Below are 23,583 nucleotides of genomic sequence, written 5' to 3'. Positions count from 1 at the left end.
AACTCTACAATAACAGCTCTAAGGGTCAAATGAGATAAGATATGAGAAAGTGCATAAAAGTTCTCCACAACTGCTAAGTCGTTCAATGAATGGTAACTATCATTGGCAGGAAAAAAAAAAAAAAAAGGAAAGAAAGAAAAGGAGGGGAGGGAAGGAGGGAGGAAGGAAGGATGAAGGGAAAGAAGGAAGGGAGAATGAAAGGAAGGAATAAAGAAAACTCTCCGGAGATCAACAAGCTGCTGTTGCTTAGTATGACTTGGACACCAAACTTCTGGGAATGGAGAGATTAAATGAGCACACTGCTGCCACAGCCCAGGCGATTAAAGGACAGAGCAGCCTCTCTGTATTTCCCTCTGTATAAACGTGCAACATTGTAAAAAAGGTCACACCTGAGTAAGTGCACAGCCTTTTAAAAGAAACATGCTTTACCCGGGCCAAACTGATGCATTTTGAGAGAAAGTTATAGCTCTTGAAGTGACTTTTGTGAACATGATGCAAATGGTGAGAATCTGAATAGGTCCTTTTTATGATCTTATGGGGGCTTCCCTGATGGCTCAGTGGTGAAAAATCTGTCTGCAATGCAGGGGATGCAGGAGGTGTGGGTTCCATCCGTGGGTCAGGAAAATCCCCAGAAGAAGGAAATGGCAACCCACTCCAGTATTCTTGCCTGGGAAATCTCACAGACAGAGGAGCTATAGTTGATAGGGTTGCAGAGTTAGACACAAATTGAGCGACTGAGCAGGCAGGCAAGTAATTATCATATGGAAAAGAAGTCTATTAAATCAGGAGTCTCCAATCTCTAGACTCCAATGTCTGATGATCTGAGGTGGAGCTGATGTAATAATCATAGAAATAAAGTGCACAACAAATGTAATGTGCTTGAATCATCCCAAAACTACCCTCAACCCTGCCCCAAACCCATGGAAAAGTTGTCTTCCATGAAACCAGTCCCTGGTGCCAAAAATGTTGGGGACTGCTGTTAAATGTAGCAAGTTATGTTCATGCCCTGATTAAATATACTTGCACGTATCAAAAGCATTTTGATAAAAATGTTATAGACTTGCATTTTTGAAAAAAAAGTAAAGAACACTTAAGAAGCAAAATTAACTGCTGGTTAAGAGACAGAAAATCCTTAATGAACATTAGCATGCTATGAAAAATGTCCATGGCCACAGTAAGAGCTGACAAACACTCGTCAAACATAAATGGGGAAATGACATTTCTGAATATATATATATTGTCGCTGTTATTTAGTCTCTAAATTGTGTCTGACTCTTTCTTCCCAGGCAAGAATACTGGAGTGCGTAGCCATTTCCTTCTCCAGAGAATGTTCCCAACCCAGGGACTGAAACTTCATCTACTGCACTGCAGGCAGATTCTTAACCACTGGGCCATCAGGAAGCCCCCAAATATATTTATACATATATATATATATATATACACACACACACACACATATATATATATATACATATAAAGCATGCTTTATATTTCTTTTTTAATCCTACAACATAGGAATTAACGTGTCCGTTTTACAATTGAGACTCTAGACCCAGAGATGCTGAGTAATTTCTCCAAGGACACACGGCTGGGTAGTAAGTGGTAAGTCAGGGCTTCTGAGGTCAACGTTCACCTTTTCTGCTATGCTCTGCTTCCTCCTCGAGTGATTAAACACAAGCCAGCTCCTCCCCTGTTATGTGCGGGAATCTGTGCTAGGTTCTGGGTCTATAAAGGAGCATAAACCAGAGATTCTGCTTTCCAGGACCTAGGATCTAGATGGGGGACTAAGGTGTGTACCGAAACAAGCTATAGTACAAGGAAGTGAGTGATAAATGCCGTGTAGGTGAGGTAGGACACACTCCTAGAGAAGTTCAGTGAAGGAAGTTGTGTGTGGGCTGTCAGGGTCAGGGAAGGCTTCCTGGAAGAGGTGACATTTTATTAATTCATTTGCATTTATTCAGTCAGAGCCTACTTTGTGCCAGGCATGGTGTTAGGCACGGCGGACAGAGCTGTGAAAATGTGATATCCAGTGTCTCTTTCCTTGAAATTTAGTGTGTGTGTGTGCACGTGTGTGTGTGCGTGAGAGAGAGAGAGAGAGAGAGCAAGAAACAGAATAATCAAATAAGATAATTTAAGAAAGTAATCAGTGCTATACATTTAAAAAAAAATGATCATGAGGCTTCTGGGTGGCCCAGTGGTTAAAGAGTCTACCTGCCAATGAGGGAACACTGATTCTATCCCTGGTCTGGGAAGATCCCACATGCCGCCAGACCACCAAGCCCACGTGCCGCAACTGCTGAGACTGCGCCCTAGAGCCCATGCACTGCAATGAAGAGTAGCCCCCACTCTCCCGAACCAGAGAAAACCTGAGCAAAAGCAAAGACGGCCCGGGTCAGCCAAAATAAAAACAAATAAATAAAAAAGAATCAGCATTTTAAAAATGAGACTGTGGGACAGGTTTACATTGTTCTTCCTGAGGAAATGACCTTGGAGTTGAAATTGAAAGACCAGAATCTGTCCATGGGAAGAACAGGCCCTAGAGGTTCCAGACATGGGAATATCACCTCCTAAAGAGCTCCTCCTAAAGAGCTCCTCCGCTACGCTCAGCCATCTGGAAATATGACAGCTATGCTGCCTGGAGGATCATGAACAACAAATCCTTTACCTTTCCCAAACTTTTTAAAAATTATTTACTTTATTTCTGGCTGTGCTGGGCCTCTGCTGCTGTGTGGGCTTTTCTCTAGTTGCAGAGAGCAGGGACTGCTCTCTAGCTGCGGTGCCCGGGCTTCTCAGCACCGTGGCTTCTCTCATTACAGAGCACGGGCTCTGGAGTGCCAGGTCAGTACTTGCGGGGCACGGGCTCAGACGCTGTGGACCCCGGGCTCTAGAGCACAGTCCTGTTGCACGGGCTTCATGGCTCCGTGTGAGATCTTCCTGGACCAGGGATCGAGCCTATGTTTCCTGCATTGGCATGCAGATTCTTTACCACTGAACCACCACGGAAGCCCAGCAAATTCTTCATGATGGTAGGGCTCGGTTTGAAACTTCCCTGCGGAATCTGGCAAATATGGCCATGTGCTAATATGCTGTGTCACGTCAAATGCCCAGAGAGGAACATTGATGACTATTGATTTTTACCGAACAGGCCTCTGAGATAAGACTAACGACAGCAATAAAGGGTTATCAGCTTCCAGGGTTATTTCAAAAGCAGGTGAATGAAAAAGTATCGAACACCTGGGTTTTTATCCCAATTCTGCCACTATCCACTCCTGCATTTGTGGACAAGTTATTTTACCTGTTAGATTTCTTTGGTCACTTGTGAGATGGGTTTATGTTGTTGTTTAGTTACTAAGTTCTGTCCAACTCTTTTGCAACCCCATGAACTGTAGCCTGCCAGGCTCCTCTGTCCATGGGCTTATAGGCTCTGTCATACTGCAGGTCTCTTCTACTTCTCAAGCTTTGCAAATCCACACTCCCAAGAAAAGTGTAGCACCTTCCTTTAGCATTTGTGACATGTGCTTTGGAAGAAAAGCAAATGTCCCCTTTTTCTCTCTTCTCCACCAACTTTTTGTGTTTAGAGCCTTGGGAGCTATGGTACAACATGGTTTAATTTCTTGGAGATCACAGAAGCATGCAGAATTTTAATGCTATTTTATAGGAATATGGACTTCCTTTGAAGGAAACGCTTATTCCTGCAATAAATATTGACTGTTCATTCAATTTACATCCTCAAGGAATTTAAGACAATATAACTGTAAGAATAAATGGAAGGATGGGAAAGCCATGAAGGAGGCATGAAAGAGTGGTGGGGTTCCGCTCATTTCTGAGGGTCAGAGAAGGCTTCCTGGAAGGGGAACCATCTGAACTGAGAAATGAACACCTTTGACAGATAGAGACCTGAAGAGCCCTCCCTTTGGAGGATGTAGGACCATGGGTTTACGGAGGACGTTCAGGGATGGGTACATACTAAAGTATTCCTGCCTGGAGAATTCCATGGACAGAGGAGACTGGCAGGCTACAGTCCATGGGTCGCAAAGAATTGAACAGGACTGAGTGACAAACACTTCCACTTTTCAGGGATGGAAAAGCAAGGTCTGGCGAGAAGATGGTGACCATATCCTAGTTTCTCCAAAGCTACCTTTTTCTGTCCTGGTGGAATTCTCACAGATGCCCCTTGTCACTCAAAAAGTATCCCAGTTTGGATGATAAATTACAGTCACCATAGCTGTAAGTGATTTTCTATCAGAGACCTGAATCTTCCCCTGGTTGAAAGGATCTGAAAGAAGAGTCAGGAATGACTGAACTTGCAGATCTGTCACCTGGTAAAACAGAAGAAAATGTATAGGAAAAAGTAGCATTAGAAGGAGTCGCCAAGTAGGAGGAAAGATTATGAACTCAGTTTTAGATCTGAAAGATTCAGCTGGAGGGTAATCGGCACCTCATTGGGTCCAGCCCCTCCTCTCGCAGATCAAAGGACTGGGGGCAAAGGATCCGAGTCAGGATTAGAACCCAGGCCTCTCCCCTCGGCCTGTAGCTCTAGTCTCTCTGCCTCCCTGTCCTAAGCTCAGTAGTGCCCCTCCAGCATGCATGTCTGCTGAGAACCTGTGGTCCTATTTAGAAATATCTCTGCAAATACAATCAAGTTAAGATGAAGTCATCCTGGTGTAGCATGGGCCCCTAATCCAATATGGCTGGTGTTCTAACAAGAAGAGCAAAATGGGGACCTCCCTGGTGTCCAGTAGTTAAGAATCTGCCTTCCAGTGCAGGGGATGCAAGCTCTATCTCTGGTTGGGGAACTAAGATCCCACATGCTGCAGAGCAACTAAGCCCATGTGCCACAACTGCTAAGCCTGCACGCCGTAACTAGAGAATCTCTGTCTTGCAATGAAACACTTGGCATGATGCAACAAAGATCTCCTGTGCCTCAACTAAGATCTGATGGAGCCAAATAAACTAATTAAATAAATAAACATATTTATGGAGCCAAATAAACTAATTAAATAAATAAACATATTTATTTATGTGTGTGTAGAAAAATAGGGATGTGACAACGAAGGAAGAGACCAGAAAGACACATCTAAAGCCGTGGGATGCCGAGGATTGCCAGGGAGCCACAGGAAGTGAGGAATAGGCCAGGAAGGATACTTCCTTAGACTCTGGAAGGAGCGTGGCCCTGCCAATGCCTTGACCTTGGACTTCTAGCCTCCGGAGCTGTGAGACAGTATAATGCTGTTGTTTCAAGTTGCCCATTTAGGGTGTTTTGTGATGATGGCCCTGGGACCCTGTTCCACTGTCTGAGCTAGGTATCTTAAAATTCAACATTCAAAAAACTAAGATCATGGCATCCAGTTCCATCACTTCATGGCAAATAGATGGGAAACAATGGAAACAGTGACAGACTTTATTTTCTTGGGCCCCAAAATCACTGCAGATGGTGACTGCAGCCAGGAAATTAAGACACTTGCTCCTTGACTATGACTAACCTAGACAGCATATTAAGAAGCAGAGACATTACTTTACCAACAGAGGTCCATACACTCAAAGTTACAGTTTTCCCAGTAGTCATGTACAGATGTGAGAGTTAGACCGTAGAGAAAGCTGAGTGCTCAAGAATTGATGCTTTTGAACTGTGATGCTGGAGAAGACTCTTGAGGGTCCCTTGGACTGCAAGGAGATCAAACCAGTCAATCCTGAAGGAAATCAGTCCTGAATATTCGTTGGAAGGACTGATGCTGAAGCTGAAGCACCAATACTTTGGTCACCTGATGTGAAGAACTGATTCACTGGAAAAGACCCATCACCCTCAGTGGACATGAGTTTGAGCAAGCTCCAGGAGTTGGTGATGGACAGGGAAGCCTGGCATACTGCAGTCCATGGGGTCACAAAGAGTTGGACGCTACTGAGCAACTGAACTGAGGTATCTGGGAAGCACAAGAAAATACAGGTCTGGCGTGCAAAGAAATGGTCAGAATTGAAAACCCAGCCAGGGTTGGGAATAGGAAAATGGAAATTGAAGCGAGGAACAAAAGGAAGAGAAGGGGCACTGAGAACATCCTATGGGGAGGAAGGAGAGGTGGAGAAGGAGGCAGAGAGCATTGTTAGAAGGGTAGGAAGAAAGTGGAAGTGAGTGAGGAATTCCAGGGGAGGCAGGGTCGAGAGGTTTGTGCTGGGAGAGGCTGGCTGATCCGGAAGTATGGTCATGGGTGACCTTTTCAAGAGCTTCTTTAGAAAGGTGCAGGAGATAGAAGTCACAGGAAGTCTTCAAGAATCTAGTGAAGGAGGGGTAGCCAGGGCGATCATTCTTTTTGGACTTCAGGACAGAAGAGAAAAATAGGGCATTAGTTGAAGGTGTGGAGCCAGAAAGAGGGATTTTATTAGGCTACAGAGGACTCAGTATATTTGTGGGAAAAGGCTGAGGAGAGGGAGAGATTACAGGTGCAACCTCTTTCGGTGGGTGGCCATGCAGGGCTCAAGGTCACCATGCAAACACACTGTTCTGGCACACCCTACCAAAAATGAGCCAATACTTTGCTGCCACTGGGGCCTCGGGGCTCTTCTGCCCCCGCGCCCCCTTCCACCCCAGGGCCTTGAGACGTCCACTAGGGGATGGGCTCTTGAGTGTGGAAATGACCACAGTGCAGAGACCATGATGTGAGGAGGGAGCAGCTGGCATCATTGGGCCTCATCCATGAAAGTGTGGGGGCAGCTGCTAGGGAGGATGGTACAGGCATCTGCAGGACGGGAGTCTGTGGACCCCACCATGTATCACAGCAAGGGGTTCCAGCCTTATCACAAGGGACTTAAGCAGCAGGGTCTGTGACAAACCGGCAGGCTCCTGGGACATTGCTATTGTTGTTCAGTCACTCAAGTCATGTCCAACCTGTGACCCCATGGACTGCAGCATGCCAGGCTTCTCTCTCCTTCACTGTCCCGTGGAACTGGGCAACACTCTTAATTCCCCAATTAAACCGCTAGCTCTGACCCTTTCTTGTCGCCATCCTTTATAAAAGGAAGACCAATAAACTGAGGCAGTGTCTTCTGTGGCCTGGAGGCTTGCCTCCACCCCTTTCTTACTGGATGGGAGGGCTCTAGAACAAGGCTAGCTTTTTGTTTCCATTTCTTCTTTGGTGTCAAGAGGAGACACATCCCTAAGGATGAATTGCAGATAGAGTTTTTAGGGAACACAGCACTGTCCTTGGGAAAGCAAGGGCTTCTGGGATGACAGGGCCAGATGTGTAAATAAGCGAGGGGTCCTGCATGTCTAGTGGCCCCTTGGCCCTCCCAACATATACCCTTGACTTAAAAATAATGAAAATGTGGAGGAGTGCACATTGCAAAACAAACAAAAGCAAAATGCACAGTCACACCTGGTACCCAGCACACTATCCTCTAGGAGACATCACACCACGCAGTTCCTCCATGCCCCCCTCCCCCGCCACCCGCCCCTGGCAGAGGAATTCTAGAGCTCCAGGGATAAGCACTGCATTGACTAAATTCTGGGCAGAGTGTTAATATATACGTGTGTTGCATGAGTGGGTAAGCAGATGACAGGACTTGAGTAATTGTGAGAAAAGCAAGATTTTGGAGAAAGCCTGAATGTCTTCTCTGTGTAGTCTTAACTCCTTTCTGTCTTCCTTCTTTCAAACACCCTCAAATTATATATAATTCATTGTAGGCTTTTATTCTTTTTTTTCTGTATTTTGTTCACTGTGTGTCAATTCTAAAGGAAATCAACCCTGAATATTCACTGGAAGGACTGATGGTGAAGTTGAAGCTCCAATACTTTGGCCACCTGATGTGAAAAGAGCCAACTCATTGGAAAAGATCCTGATGCTGGGAAAGATTGGGGGCAGGAGGAGAAGGGGATGACAGAAGATGAGATGGTTGGATGGCATCACCGACTCAATGGACATGAGTCTGAGCAAGCTCTGGGAGAGTGAAGGACATGGAAGCCTGTGTGCTACAGTCCATGGGGTCACAAAGAGTCAGCCATGACTTAGCAACTGAACAACAACAACGTTAATCAGCAATGTTCATCGTCAGCAGGTGAGGAAGCAGGCCAACCTAAAGGGCCAGAGTCACTCAACTGGTCAGAGGTGGAACCCAAGCTTGGACATGTCTGTGATTCCAACTCAAGCGCCATTCTCCCTACATTCTCTGTGGCTTCCTGCTTCTAAGTGGACTCCCAGTTGGGTGAAGGCAGCTGGGAACCAAGGACATCTTCAGCACTTCAACGTTCAGGAACTTTACGTAAGACTCAGCTGGAACCAGCAAGTCATCCGAGTCTCCTGGTTCACCCCGGCAGGGCAGGCTCACTGCTCTGCCCCTGCATCCCTGTGATGCCCCCTTCTTGTTGGCAGTGGTGCCAGAGCATTGGGTCATGGGGTCTGGGGATGTCACCCCCCTCCCAGCAGGCCTTCCGCAGAGGTTGAGCACCAGGGCTGACCACTGTATTCTGACATCCAGAGATACCTCCCTCATTATGACGCCCATTTGTTACTGTACAGAATATTGCTGAATGGGAAACCTAGGCGGGGTCTCCAGAGATGACTCTCAGACTCACAACTTGTAACTGGCTTCCTAAGGGAAGCCCCACCGAATCCTCAAAGGTGTAGGAGGCCACCTATGGAAGCAATGGTGCTTCCACCTTCCCTGTTGCCACTCCCACTGCCACAACTGCCTTTCAACATCCATGAACTTGGGGTCCAGACACTGCGATGCTATTGTAATAGGCAAGCCACTGCCCACCCCAGCTGCTCCTGACCCAAAGGTCTGGGATTTCGCTAGGCAGCATACAACAGCAAAACAGCAGGATGGTGGTCTCCATCTGCCTTCCACCTCCCAGAACTCTCTAGTTCAGCTGTCAGGATTTAAGTCATATTTAGACTCCGACTGCAAGATATGCGTTTTAAATTTTCTGGCCACTACAGTACAAGGAGAAGTTTAAGGTATTGAGGGCCAAACCACTATAACTACCACATTTGGTGAGAAAAAAAATTGAATATTCATAATAAATATTTTGAAGATTTTCTAAATGCTTCGGCTTAACATTTAATGAAAATTTTAAAACATTGTATGTCTCTGAAGATTATGAGGATGTTCACAAATGCCAAGAGTCCTCTTAAGCAACTACGGGTTGACTTTTTTCCACCAATGCCACCACTGCAGAGTTCAGGGGTTTTCTCATCCATCGAGAGATTAAATCCTACAAAGCATGATCCACTTTCATTCTTTATGTTTTTTTCAATTACAGAAGCAATACAAGCATTGTTTGTCTGAAAAATATAGTAAACATAACTATAATCCTACATCACTATCACAATAACCACTTCACTCTTTTTATGTGCATATTTACATCTTGGTGAATGTAGGGTTCATAGAACTCTGCTTTGTTTTCTTACCTAGAACTGCATCATAATTATTTCCCATGTTGTTGCATAATCACAATTTAATGGCCCCATAATCTTTCACTAATACAGGTATCATAATTGCTCAGCTATTCCTCTCTAGTTGAACCCTTAGCTTGTTTCCAATTATTTTACTATAAACAATGCTTTGAAGAGCATCATGTATTTTCAGAGTGTTGGTCACTGAAGTGAGATGATGAGTTAATACGTACTGGCTAAAGGGTATCCATTTTTAAATGAGTATCAACAGGTTTTGACCAATGTTTCTTGAAAATCACCTTTAGCAAAAGCAGGGAAATTTGTCTCCAGGAATGACTAAATGCAGAGCTTGTTTCTACCTATCCCATCTTTAGCACTTCTCTTGGCACCTACTGAATATTCAGAAACAGTCCCCTTGGTCTTGAAGCCTCTGTTGACATTGCTCACATCACTGAATCTCAAATCCCGGGGAGCTGTCTGGGTGACTGTGACTCGAATCTTGGGACCAGGATGAGGCCAAGAAGGAGATACAGCATCTTCAGGGTCTCCCCCACCCGTTCATATCTCAAGGCACAGCTTTCCTGACCAGAAGTCTTCTCCAGATAAGGTGCAGTAAAAGTTGATCAGCTCAAACCAAATCTCAAGCCCAGAACATGCACATTTAGATGCACATTTCAGGGAGCCTTAGATAAACAGACAGGTTACTCCCCTAATTTTTTATTCCTCCCTCTTCCTCCCAGATGGAGAAGACATTGTTATTTAGGTTACAGTAAAGTAACCTGGGTTACACTTTATTTAAGAAGATATTTAATAGCTTGGGATAGTTTATGAACTAGAATACTAGAAAGAACTATACATGCGCACTCAGTTGCTCAGTTGTGTCTGACTCTTTGTGACCCCATGGACTGCAGCCCCCCCAGGCTCCTCTGTCTATGGGATTTCCCAGGCAAGAATACTGGAGTGAATTGCCATCTCCTCCTCCAGGGGATCTTCTTGACCCAGGGATGGAACTCCAGTCTCCTGCTTGGCAGGTGGACTCTTTACCACTGCACCACCGGGGAAGCCCAGGCAGATGCAATACTGCAAGATTTTACTCTCTTCCTCACTTTCCTCTCTATCGTGAGGTCAGGCTTTTAAAGCCCTTCCTGCCCCAGGAAAACGCGCTGAAGGTGCCTATTCAGAAGGGCTTCACCTGATGACCACTTATCGTCTTCATCAGTCCAGGGCTGTGTGGCTTTAGCCCCTTGGTGAGAATAAGGAGGAATAAACTTGATGAATCACGTGTTTTCTTTTCAGAAAGAAAAACTTAAGTGTTCGCGCCAACGAAGCAGCCTGGCGCAGGATCTCGAGATCTCACTTTGTTCCCTCCACGGTACATGCTCTTGTGTTGCAGAAAAGGAGGTGCACCCCTCGTACCGCGCAGTGGGTCCTCAATTCTGGAACTCTATCCACCCCCATGTGCCCCCCAACTCCTCCTCCGGCCACCATAACTGCTCCATAAACGACATTCGCAGTGCTCCAGGCCCAAGGAATGCCAAAGCTTGCTGAGCAATAGTGTTCGCAACAAAACCCTGGGCTCTGTGGATAGACTGGCCGCTGTTCCGGATCCCCCTCCAGCCTCAAGCATTTCCCCTTCTGCGATCCGGGTGACCCTTCCCGGCAGCTACCCCCCTGGCCTGCCCCAAGCCAGGCAGCACCACCCCACCAGGAGGTAAGACGACTTCCCGGGACACCCCACGTCCTCCTCTCGCCCCCGTCCGGTAGCTTGGAAATATGCAGTGGACAGTGACGTCACACAGGGAGGCGGGTCCCCGCTGTCCTGCACACCAATGGCGCGGCCGCAGCCCGTCCCTTCTTTTTCGGTGATTGGTGTCTCGGGCCCCTCTGCTCCACCCCAGCCCGCCATGGCGTCAGGCCCCGCAGCACCGGGGAGGTGGTTCCCACTTTAAAGAAGTGAAGTTTTTCGCCCCCTCCCCCGCCCCGCCCGCCTCCTGCAGCCTCCCGCGCCGCGCGGAGCCGGCGAATGGAGCTACGCCGCGGCGGCGTAGGGAGCCAGGCTGGGGCGCGCAGGATGGATGGGGACAGCCGAGATGGCGGCGGCGGCTGCAAGGACGCCGGGTCGGAGGACTATGAGAACCTGCCGACCAGCGCCTCCTTATCCACCCACATGACAGCCGGAGCGATGGCCGGGATCCTGGAGCACTCGGTCATGTACCCGGTAGACTCAGTGAAGGTGAGGCGCCAGCAGACTTTAGAGACGGAGCGAGCGCACGCGTGTGCTTATGCATCCCGCGCGGGAGCCTCCTGGACGCAGCCTGGAAGCAGCCCTCCGCAACCGCGCTCTCCTTAGCGCCGCGGCGCCCCCGGGTCTCCTGCGTCCCACCGGGAGCTGGCGCGCGCAGCCGGGGCGCCTGGGAGTGCGCCGCGCAGCTCCTTCCGCTGTGCGCTTGGGCCCCCGGGGGCAACCCCCCCCCCCCCTCCGCGCCCACGAGGGTGCCCCAGCCGGCGCCCCGCTTCGCCGCTCCCGCCGAGTTCTAGGCCCGGGCTGCTGGCGGCGCTGCCGCCGGCGAGGAGAAGGGGAGAGCACCGCTGGCCTCGGCGGTGGCGGCGGGGCTCCAGACGGAGCCGGCCGGTATGGCTTTGAGCAGTCTTACCATGTCTGGCCACGCGATCGGAGGGTTTGCGGTCCCGGCTCGTCGCAGCTCCCACTGGCACGCTGGGTGTGCGAGCCGCGGCGAGTGGCGTCAGCTGGCCGCTGCCGGGTGATCGGGGCTTCCACACACGTGCGCCGTCCCCGAGGGGCTCGCCGCTGGGAGCGCCAACCACACTCGCGCCGAGAAACGTGGCCCCGACCCGGCTGGCCCGGCCGCCCGCCCTTTGGCAGCCGAGCAGCTGAGAGGCAGTGAGGCGCACAGTGACATTTGCCTTCTCATTTTGTTGCAGGGCAGGCAGGGAGAGCGCGTGCTGTGCAGTCTTAGGCGTTGTGTAATAGCCGTTCAGTTTGCCCCGCGCTTCCCGGGTAGTTTTAAATGCATTGCTGTCAGGAGGTGGCTTTAACCAGGCGGATTTTTGCCTGAGCTGCACTAAGTCAGCTTGTTCAGGATACAGAATGACCGGGGGATAGAGTGCTATGGGGAAGCAATACTATTATTGATACATTGTACTTGTGTAGGCAGAACTCATCTTACTCCTACAGCAGCCGTGGGAATTAACATGAAGAAACCGAGGCACAGAGCGGTGAACTGGATTAGCCTGCCGGTGCTCATGTGCCACTGGTATCCGCGACTCCAGCCCCGGTGTGCTTCGGAGATTTGGGGGCTTCTCGAGGTGGCAGTTATCTCCAAGGCAGACTCAACAGACTTCCCCAACTAGCATCTGTATTTTGTTTTTGATGCTGGCCCCACATGAGCGGTGGGAAGGCCAGAATGTCTAATGCAGAGGGTGTTCCCTGCTTTGAGCAGTTCTTAGAGCTGGCGGTCAGTGGCTGGACAGACACGGGTCCAGAGTGAAGGCCACGGGCATTCACATTAAGGTGAGCCCCACGTCTTATGTTGTACTGCTGGGTCTGAGTCATCACCCCTCTGCTCTACGGCATGCCAGAGGGAGATTAAAGGAACGGCATTTGCCTGCCAGGGTTATGGAGGCCACAGGGAGATCTTTTCTCTTAGGTTTTCAAAGTTCCTCCAAGAAAGACCCTGGACGGACACCAGGTGGCATTTGTATAGGAAATAATCCTTCACATGTAATAAAAAGTCCCCATATTTGAAGTTGTCATCTCATGTGCCTTGGACAGAGTGTGGGAAGGTTAGGAGCCAGGAGATGTCATTTGAGCAGGCATGAGCCATCAAAGAACTAGACCACTTCTGAGGCTCTTGACCTCCGCTGTGAGTTTGGTTCAAGGCATCACTGGAGCTTGTCTTTAGGGTTAGTTATGCCTTTTGAGCTCCCTGTGACCCTCTCCTGTGTGTGCTAAGTTGCTCAGTTGTGTCCGACTGTTTTGCGACCCTATGGACTATGTAACCCATCGGGCTCCTTTGTCTATGGGTTCTCCAGGCAAGAGTACTGGAGTGGACTTCTATTCCCTTCTCCAGGGCATCTTCCTGACCCAGGGATCTAGGTCTCTTGCATCTCCTGCATGGCAGGTGGATTCTTTACTGCTGAGCCACTGGGGAAGCCCCTTAAGAGGGGTTAATTGCATGTGTTTGAATTGTGTGATCTATGTTTAGTTTCTTCTCTGCCCCTCCTTCTGCCCTCTAGGTGTTGGTATGTTTTGATCCACTTGTCACTATGTACTTAGCATTGATTTCTGTAGCAGTTTTCACTTGTGGACAGGTTAATGTCATGTGTGGTCAAAGGAGTTGGTTTAGCTGTCCTGGGCAAGTCATTTTGTGAAACTTGACTGTAAAATGAAGGCTCTGGGGACCTTCTCTGGTGGTCCAGTGGTTAACTGCGCTTCCAACATAGGGGGCACGAGTTCGATCCCTGGTCGGTGAACTAAGATCCCACATGCTGTGTGGTGCAGCCAAAAAATAAAATAAAAACTTAAAAATAATAAATAAAATATAGGTTTGGGTTAGCTAAGCAGGAACAGTTTCTAGATTCTGGGATTATAATCCTGGCTCTGAATAAAGACCCTAGGGGTCTGGCTTTGAGCATCCCGGTTTGGCTTTAAAGCACCTCTTGTTGGTTTTTTTTTTTTTTTTCTTTTGCTACAGTTTCCTTGGATTACTCTTTTCATTTTGCAGTGGAGCTAAAAGGCACAGAGAGAGTTAAGTGGCATGAGCCCTGCTGTGTGACCCCAGGAAGGCTGCAATAGAGGTGTGCTAAGACCAACACAAGTGTCTGTGTCCAACATGAGATGTCAGGGACCATCCTTGCTTCAGACAGGGAAACGCTTCCCTTGGGGAGCCCTTCACTATGTTCTTCATAAATAACAGGGATGGTGGAGACTGTGAGTAACTGAGTCAGGAGCCCTGGGCTGGGGTTCAAGCTCAGCCCCTAACTTGCTTCCTTCTTTAGGCACTGTTCTGTCACTAGTAAAATGGGGCCTATGTTCAATATTTCCTATTTTTCACCTGTCCCCCTTTCTATGAACACAGAACACTCATTGTCCTCTTTTTATGTTACTTGCAATTTGAAATAATTAATTACACTTGAAGCCCGATCAATAATTATATCTTGAAAGGAAAAAAAAAAGGTTTTGTTTTGTTTGTATTCTATAAGGCACACATTTTTAACCTTGATCTTGTAAAGTTCAGTGAGAGTGTGGGATGGGCCTGTGTTTTTCAGTTTTTCTCTCCTGTGTGGTGTGTGGACCATGGTGCTCAGGACTGGTCACTTTCAGTTCTGAGCCCAGCAAGCTGCTCTGTTGTGTGGAAACTCAGCTTGGCTAATGCTTCACATTGTAATACTGCATATACTTTTCTGTGAAATCCCTTCTACCCAATGTCACCTTAATGACTTGCATTTTTCAAAATGGGTGGTGACCATTAGTGGGAGCAACATTCTTAAAAAGCCAGTTGGTGAGAGTACAAAATATTAACACAAGCATGTGTGGCATGCAGTAAGAAATACTGTTGATCTGTGACAGTCTGGGTTGTGTGTATGTGTGTTCCCTGAGTGGCTGTGCAAAATGTACCTCTGGCTAGGCCAAAAAGTCTGAGAAAACACTAAACCTCATCATCACTAACGTCTCTCGAGTTCCAGCAGTCAACAGCCTGTGATTCTTAAGTGGGGATTTAGAAGACTTTTGGCAACTTTTCCCCTCCTTCCCTTGGCCCCTCCGTGGTGGCATATGACTGCTTACTCATCTGTAAAGGGACCGGCTGCCAGGACCTCGCAGTGGTCCCACGGGAGGGCGCGAGGGGACCCTGGAGGGCTGTCACCCAGAGGTCGCCACGACGTGTTCCATGCCAGCTGGGGTTTTGCAGCCCCTCTGCCATACCCCTCGCTCTCCCTGGTGCTCCAGAGGGGCCAGCGGCGTGGTCGCCTAGACCAGCACTTGGGGTGGACGTGAGAACCCCTGGTCCGGAGCGCTCAGGACTGTGGGGAGAATGCCAGGTGGGTGGAGGAGGAAATTCCAACCAGATTAGGCACACCGCTCTCCGACCATGCCGCGCGTCCCGCGGTGGCGAAAGCAGGGGCAGAAGGAAACAGGAAAGATTTGAAGCGAGAGGACTTCCGCTGACCCTTCTCTTGCTTTGCTTCTCAGGGAAACGCAGTCCCTTTAAGCTCTGCTGGGGGAAGCCCTCCTGCCCCGCTAGGGTGCAGCCGGATGGCAGGGCGCTGACAGCCGGCCGAGCGGGTTGAGTCTAAGCCTTCTCTCTAGGAGCCGGTGGGTGCCGAGCCAGTTGGAAGCCTCGCTTGGCCTCGGGGGTTTCCGTCGCTGGCAGTGCTGAGCTCCGAGGAGCAGCAGCAGCGAGGCGGGCAGGTGCCAGGCAGCTCAGCGTTCCTCCACCTCTGACTTTGCTCATCTTGGTCTCCGCAGTGCCAAGTGGGCTGCTAGGGTCCTCAGTACGGGACGGGGTGAAGAAGGCAGCTGCCAGCGTCCCTCCCACTCACTCCAGTGCTTTCAAAACCATGCACAGCCCAGGAGATGCCACTCGGCTTCGAAAGAGTGTGAAATCCCAAGTTGCTCTCGTTTCTTGCGACAGAAGTACAGTGATTTTTCAGTCTCCTTCCGATCCTGCCCTTCCCTTCTTCTCCATCCTCCTTCAGTGGGAAGGAGCACTTTTCTATGAGGTGGATCTGGGAGTGGCGTGGATTCCAGCGAGGAATTCTTCTTGAACTTCTGTACTGTTGTTCCTTTCATGAACGCGCAGGCCGCGTGCTGATGCCCAGGGCTGGGGTCTGCTGGAGGAGTGGGGGCAGGGATCCGGTCCCAGAGACAGCGCTTGGCCCCCACGTGGCCACCTTCCTGCCTGCCGCTGGCCCCCTCTGTCCGGAAATGGGGGAGGGCGAGGCCAGGGCAGAGGGCTTGGAGGGGAGTCCCTGAGATTACAGCGGGCAGCCAAGGCGGCCTCAGATCTTCAATAGGGCGAGGCACTGGGGCTAACTTGGAGGAGGGGTTCAGTTACATTGTTCAAATCACGCCTTAGGGCGCACAAGGGGTAGGGGGCGTGCCCTTGAGGTAGGGGCTTGTCACATGAGTCAGGGGGCGTGGCTCTGTGGAGTGGGCTTCCTGTGCCTTTCCTGGTTGCCCCTGGGCACGTTTTAGCCACCTGTGGCCGTTTCATTGATTAGGGCCTTTGTCCCCTCGATCTCTGGGGTGGTGACCAGTCTCCGGACTCGAGTCCTGCTTTCCTTTGTTTACAGGCTTGGGATCTGGACTCTTCTGGCGTTCCCTGATGCCCTGGATGAACTGGCTTGCTTGTGTTCAAGGAAGCCTTTGGCAGTCTGTCTTGAACCCCCGAACTTTCTGGCGTTTTCCCTATCTCCCTTAGTCCCCAAGCTTTCCTGCCCAGAGAGTTTTCTTTTTGTTTTTAAATCTTGTGAGTTCTGCTTCTCCCAAAGCCTGCCCTCCTCTCCCGGCCAACACCTTGGAATGTTCACTGCTGCCATTTTTCATAGGAAGCTTCCTCCAATCACTTTAACTGCAGACCTGCCCTCAGACTCCTTCTGAGCCTGAATTCTCACCGGCAGAGAACTGGCTTGGGGCAGTTCAGATCCTAGGCTTTTGACTTACCGGTTGGGTGGGACACTTAGCTTTTCGGAGTTCTGGTAGTTTCCTTATCTATGAAATGCAGAAGCTAATTTTCTTCCTGCTTTCTCTTTCCTGAACCAGCTTTCCCTGGCTTCCTTCTTTACTTTCCCCCTGGACCCTGTGGATGTGCCTTGTCACTGACTCCTTCACATCTTCACTGAACATTCCTTCCTCCTCCCTAAGCCGATAGAAACCCAGCTCTTCTCCTGAGGCCTCTCCCAGGTGCCTCTCAGGTAGAGATGATTCCCATTAGTTTAAACCAGGCACCTTGGGGCTGCTACCCTCCCACTGTTGCTTGCTAACCCTATCAAGCTCTCCTTTCCCTTTGAGGCTCCTGCCATCCACTTCCACCAGCGTCTGTCCCTCTTCTCCCTGCGTTACCCCTCACCTTCTACTCCCCTGGGATGGCGGGGTGGGCAGGGGGAGGGAGTCTTGAGCCACACTGTGGTCCTGCTTCCCACTTGGGTGTGACCTGGGGCAAATATCTTCACCTCTCTGCCTGGTTTCTCCATTTATAAGAGAAGGAAAAGATGGTACTGATGTCCTGGGTGTCTGTGAGGGTTAAGTCCTTAGAGCGCTTATCATTGCCTCCTGTGTAGGACTGTCCTCTGGGTGGGACCTTTCAGCTTCAGTACCATCATCATCAACAATACCATGATCCAGCCACTTTCCCTCATCCTCTGGATGTTGACATCTGGCTCACAGACTGTTCATCCATCCTGAATTCTATTATCATCCTGAGAGTGTTCTGTTTTGGTCACCACCTGACTAACGTCCAAATCCCTCCATTCTATTTTATTTTTTCCCCACTGCACAGGGTGTGGAACTTCCCCAACCAGAGATCAAACCCATGCCTCCCGCATCGGAAGCACAGACCACCAGGGAAGTCCCAAATCCCCCTATTCTTTACGCCACTCAGGTCCATGGCTGTTACTTCTAAGGGCCTTGTCCTGGCCCTGAACCTGTCTACCTCTGAAATCGTGCATTCAGACGGCTCAGAGTCTGGCCACAGCTGTCTCACGGTCACACTCTTCTCACCTCTTCTCTGTCACATCTCATCGCATCCCTGGCTTCCTCATCCAGCCTGGCCTCCACAGCCCATCACTGCAGCCACTCCCCAGCCCATAGTTTCTTTGCCTTTGGATCTTCCAACACCTGCCTGCCCACATCTGATCCCCAGCAACCCACTGCCCACAGGGAAGCCCAGCCCTTCAGGAGAAACCCTCACATTGCGTCCACTGCTGCCCTGTGTGCCAGGCGTTTGGGGCCCCAGCCTGGCCTTCCCCGTGCTCCGGTCAGTCGGCTTCCATCCTGCTCAGCAGCTGCCTCAGACCACCTTGCTTCTCAGACTCCCACCCTTCTACTTTTTTCAGCCTCAGTGTGGCATCTTGCTCTCTATTCCTAGAGGAACCAGGACTCCATCAAATTCTTCTTCCTCTAACTGTCCTTCCTACTAGCCTGCCAACCCTTGCCCCTTCTCTTATTGTAAAGTAAGAGGGTCCTTCCTTCTTCTAAGGAGAGTCCGTGGGTTTAGCAACCACCGATGTACACCTGGGTTTGAATCCTGGCTCTCCACCTGGGCCATCTTACTTGACCTCTCTAAGCTCAGTTTCCTTGTCTACAGATTGGGAATGTGAATCCCAAGACCCAGATTCTTCTTTATTGAAAGAATCAAGTGGGCATGACGTATGTAAAGCTTTTGCTGCAGTGTCTGGTGCCTAAGTTCTCAATAAAGGTCACGGTCATAGTTATTTTGGTCATCTGTCTCTTGAGTAACCCAGTTCCAGTATCTTGGCCTCTACCCCACCCCCACCTCCAGCCATTGGTTCCTTCTTAAGAGCATTTCTGAATCCATACTTGTCTCATCTTAAATAACAAACAAACCCCAGGCAGCTCACCTTGACCCCATGTGCCCCGAGAGTTTTCTCTCCTCAAAATAACAAATGTTGGGAAAGGATGGTTGACACTCAGTCTCTACCTCCTCCCCTTGTCACCTCCCCCTTCCCCCCAGACCTCTGGCATTTTGCATCTGTTTAGTCCCAGGCTCCTGCAGTTTGTTTAGGTTCATGTCCACTGAGTTGGTGATGCTCTCCAACCATCTCATCCTCTGCTGCCCCCTTCTCCTTTTGCCTTTGTTTCTCAGCATCACGGTCTTTTCCAGTGAGTCGGCTTTTCGTGTTAGGTGGCCAAAATATTGGAGCTTCAGCTTCAGCATCAGTCCTTTCTGGTGAATATTCAGGTTGATTTCCTTTGCACCCACCGCTCTGCTGAAACCCCACTAGGCTGCCAGCGATTTCCTGGCTAATAAATTCAGCCACCGTTTTCCCGGTCCCTGTTGATGACAGACAGCCTCCTGGTCTTCCTCAGAATTCTGTCCTCCACCCTCTTTTTGTCTCTCGGGACACATCTCCGTTTCTACCTGGGTGCTGACAACTCATGGGTTGCATATCTGTGTCTCTGGTCGGGTCTGTCTGGGAGCTGGGGATTATCTGGGTATCCTGTTGCCTTGGAGACATGTGCAGTTGGCTGCCTCAGTGTCCATCATGGACATCCTGCTCTCTCCTCTGGTCTGCCCTTTGGCCTGGGCCCCCTTCCTCAGAAGTTTGAGGATGGTCTTCAACATTTCCCCCATCTCTGCCCTCCATGCCCTCTCTCCATGTGCTTCTAAGACCTGTCCACTCCTGCCCCTGTGGTGCTCCTTAAATCTGTTTTCTTCTCCCTCCTGCCACTCCTGTCTTGGTTCAGGGGACTCTGCTGCTGTCTCTACATTGCAGGCTTCCCTGATCACAGAGTCACAGTTGAATAAACCCGCGCTTTCTCTCCCCTCCTTTTGCTCACACTTCCCTACTGCCCAGCCCTGCTTTTCTCCATAGCATGTGTTACCCTGTAACCCACAATACCATTAACTTATGTATATTATTTACATAGTTTAGTATTTTTTTCATTTGTAATATGATCTCCATTGTTCACAGTCTGTCGTCCCTCAATCGAATGTCAGCTCCCAAAGGGCAGGAATTTTGGACTCCTTTGTTCTCTTGGGTGTTCCCTTTGTCAGAAACAGTTCCGGGCACACAGTAGGTGCTCAATTAAGTATTTGTTGAATGAGTGCCCACAAATCCTTCTTATCCTGCTCATCCCCAGTTTTCTCTCCTTAAAAAGGGAAGAGTAATACTCATCCTACCTACCTTTCAGATCTACTTAATCGAGTCTTGGAAGAAAATGTAAGCAGGTTGGCAGTGGTCACAGTTTATAAAGCTTAAAGCCCTCTGCAGGCGCCAGGCCGTGGTATTTATTATCGAATGAGGATCATGCTACAGGGGCGAAGTTAGTCGATTGGAACTGAAAATCCAGCCTGTTCTCGCTGGTGCAGCGGAGCCTGTGAGGGGCCTGAGGGGGTCGAGCGGCAGCCCCATCGTCTCAGTTCACTTCCGGGAGTGTCTGTCTCTCCACCTGACTCCTCACAGCCCTCCCCGGGGCCTTCAGAATGAACCTGGACTACCTTGAATGGCATGCTGAGCCCCAGAGATAGGTAAAGGTTTTCTGTGACTCTTGGTTGAATCAATCAGTTGTTTTAAAGAGATGTGGGGTGGGGGTGGGGCAAGTGCTTTAAAACCTGCTATTAAACAAGTGCAAAATAGTTTTTATTTTGTTTTGCTTAGCGTTGTTTGGGATCCCTACTGTCCTTGGCCGCACAGAGAGTCTCTCAGCCGCTTTGTCCGTTTTTGCGGTGGAACCCACAAGCCCCCGATGAGGCTGTTTATTCATCTGGCCACCACTTCATTCGTTGCGCGCTGACTGAGGGCCCTCCTCACCCAGGCAACCAAAATAAGCCCTGGCTCCTAATTCCAGAGCCTGCTCCCTGTAATTAGACCCTTCCCTTAGGTCAGGAGACCTGCTCGCTTTGGGGAGAAGAATGACCCAAGTTGATGTGGCTGCAGGGCCGGGGTGTGTTGCCATCTTGAAATCCTGGGGCCGACGGGCAGTGTCACGGGGGCTGTCCGCCGGGCACTCTTGAGCTGGCTCCTTCCCTGCTGAGAAACAGTGGACTTCAGTTGTGCTGTGCCCCACCCCCCACCACACACACTCACACACACACATCCTCTTCCTCACCCCTGCGGTTGTTAGTCATCCTGGAAGCTGAAATTGGCTCCCAGAAGGTACCTTTGGGAGCCACCACCCCCTGCCCAGTAATCCCATCCTGCCGGGAAGGGCCGCTGTCTGGTCACTAAGAAGTGTTTTGGTTTCACATTCGTGCTTTCTCTCTGAAGAGAAAACAAAACATGTTGAAATAGAGCGAAATCCCAGCAGCAGCTTGCTTGAAGCAAGAGTTGCATAACAGGTTTAGGAAATGTCTGGCCACCGTGGGTCAGGTGAAGGGACTGCCACTTCGTGTCCCCGAGAGGACATCCTCCGGGGCCACCAGCCTCCGGGTCCATCACACACAAAATCCTGTGAGCGACTCAGAAAGGCACTGTCCCCTGAGGTCTGGTGGCAGAGGCCCCTGATGGATCTCTCAGTGTGGCCTCAGCCTTTGTTCCCTGGAGATGCCGCTGTGGGCAGGCGTTGGGGAGGGGGTCATGTGTGTCAGACTTGTGCTGGCGTTGGGACCCCCGGAAAGGGCCCTAGGCTGGGGGTGGAGGGGTCAGGCCCCATGAATTTAAGTCCCCATCCTGCCACTCATCAGCTTGGAAACCTGGATGAGTTATTTCTCTGGCTTGGTGTCTCCTTGTTTCATAGACTATTATTAGTCGCCTGGACTGACATCATCTCTTTACCTACTGAACAGGGCTGTTGAATAGCTCAGGTGGGATCACGTTTGCAGGTGGCTTGTCTCAGACATGTCCACCTCTTTGCGACCCCACGGACTCTAGCCCACTAGCCTCCTCTGTCCATAGAATTCTCCTGGCAAAAATATTGGAGTGAATAGCCATTTCCTTCTCCAGGGTGAGAGGAAGCACAAATGTGACGCAGGGATCAAACCTGTGTCTCCTGCATTGCAGGCAGACTCTTTATCCTCTGAGACGCCAGGGAAGCCCAAACCTTGACGGGCCCCACTAATGACAGATCATATCAGAGGTGATATGCTGAATGAAGAAGGGCTTTTCAGGTTAACGCCACAGGCTCTGAGTCCAGACTGCCTGGCCGGCGCCTGGCAAATTGCTGAAACCTCCCTGTGCCTCATTTTTCTCATCTGTGAAATGGGAATAAAGCACTACACACCTCATAGTGTGTTGCTATGAGAATGAATTATGCTACAACTAGAATGTTAAGAATAGTGTCAGTGGTAAGTGGTAAGCTCTCACTTTATATTAGCTCCTGTTATCATTTCTGAAAGCGTTATTACTTTTTTTAGACTGATTTTTTTAAATCATTTGCATCGGATCTTAACTGAAGCGCGCGGGATCTCCGTTGCATCAGGCGGGATCTCCGTTGCCGAGCTGGGCTCTCCAGCTGTCGCAGGTGGGCTCAGGAGTTGTGCGGCACACGGGCTTAGTTGCTCCACACGTGGAATCCTAATTCCCTGATCAGGGATCGTACCCACGTCCCTTGCATTGCAAGGTGAATTCTTAACCATTGGACCACCCCAGAAAGTGTTATTGCTTGAATGCTTGGTTATGCTTGTATGTTGCTGTTGTAACTGTATATTGCATTATTTTTGGATTGTTTTCACCTATATTCTGTCAGTTGATCCTCTTAGCTCTCCTTTGAAGATAGGAAGAGGCACCCACAGTTTCTCATTTCATAGGTGAGAAAACTAAGCTTCAGAACACTAACATGGCCTGGAACTTGCGCCTCTTTCTGCTGTACCAGCACTGGAGGTACTGGTACAGACCTTTATAACACTGACAAAGTATAAAGCTCTCTGCAGGTGCCAGGCCATGGTATTTATTACCAAACTGGGATCGTGTTAGAGGCAAGTTGAGGAAAGGAATCGGTAGGAGCGAGCATGTGAAGTGCTGAGATGTAGACTCATGTTAATGATGGCAGTGTCCTGGAGCTGGGTTCTGAGAGGAGATTTTGGGGTCCCAGCTGCATTTTGGGGAGGGGGAAACTGGAGTTGAGGAAGCTCTGGCAAAAAGTCATAGTTGGGCATGGAACTCAGAGCTCTAACATATAGGTAGGAGTTCCTTGGTCACCTATTCCAATATGTAAGGCAAGGGGATGATCACAAATAGTTATTGCCATGGGATATTTTTGGCTCTCTCTGGCTTCTTTCTCTGGAGCAAACTGCAGCTGCTATGGCACATTCTCATTTTAGCGCTGAGTGAAAGTTGGACTCAGTATAGTAACTTGATTTTGGATTAGCCTAAGGATTCCTTTCCAAAAGACAGCCTAAAAATGACCTATGGAAAGAGTACTACATCATAGTTCTTGGTCTGCTAGGGCTGCAGTTTTCTCATCTCAAATAGGGAAGAGGGACAAGGCCCGCTGCACCTCCCTTTCAGTTCTACTTAATATGTGTGGTAAGAAAATACAGCCTGTTTTGCAGTCAAC

At 49.6% G+C, this 23,583-nt stretch overlaps 1 protein-coding gene across 1 annotated transcript in view; it reads left to right on the top strand.

The window, feature by feature from the left end:
* Positions 1 to 11,279: 11,279 nt before the first annotated feature.
* SLC25A37 (solute carrier family 25 member 37) overlaps positions 11,280 to 23,583 on the top strand; it is a 46,702-nt gene continuing 34,398 nt past the window's right edge. Inside the window, exon 1 of the mRNA XM_061163870.1 lies at positions 11,280 to 11,619. Coding sequence (XP_061019853.1) covers positions 11,410 to 11,619 — 210 coding nt within the window. The 5' untranslated portion in view covers positions 11,280 to 11,409. The remainder of the gene's footprint in view (positions 11,620 to 23,583) is intronic.

This window comes from Dama dama, chromosome 16, assembly GCF_033118175.1.
Source record: "Dama dama isolate Ldn47 chromosome 16, ASM3311817v1, whole genome shotgun sequence".
NCBI lineage: Eukaryota > Metazoa > Chordata > Mammalia > Artiodactyla > Cervidae > Dama > Dama dama.
The sequence above is the reverse complement of the archived record's forward strand: the minus strand, read 5'-3'. Positions and strand labels throughout refer to the sequence as shown.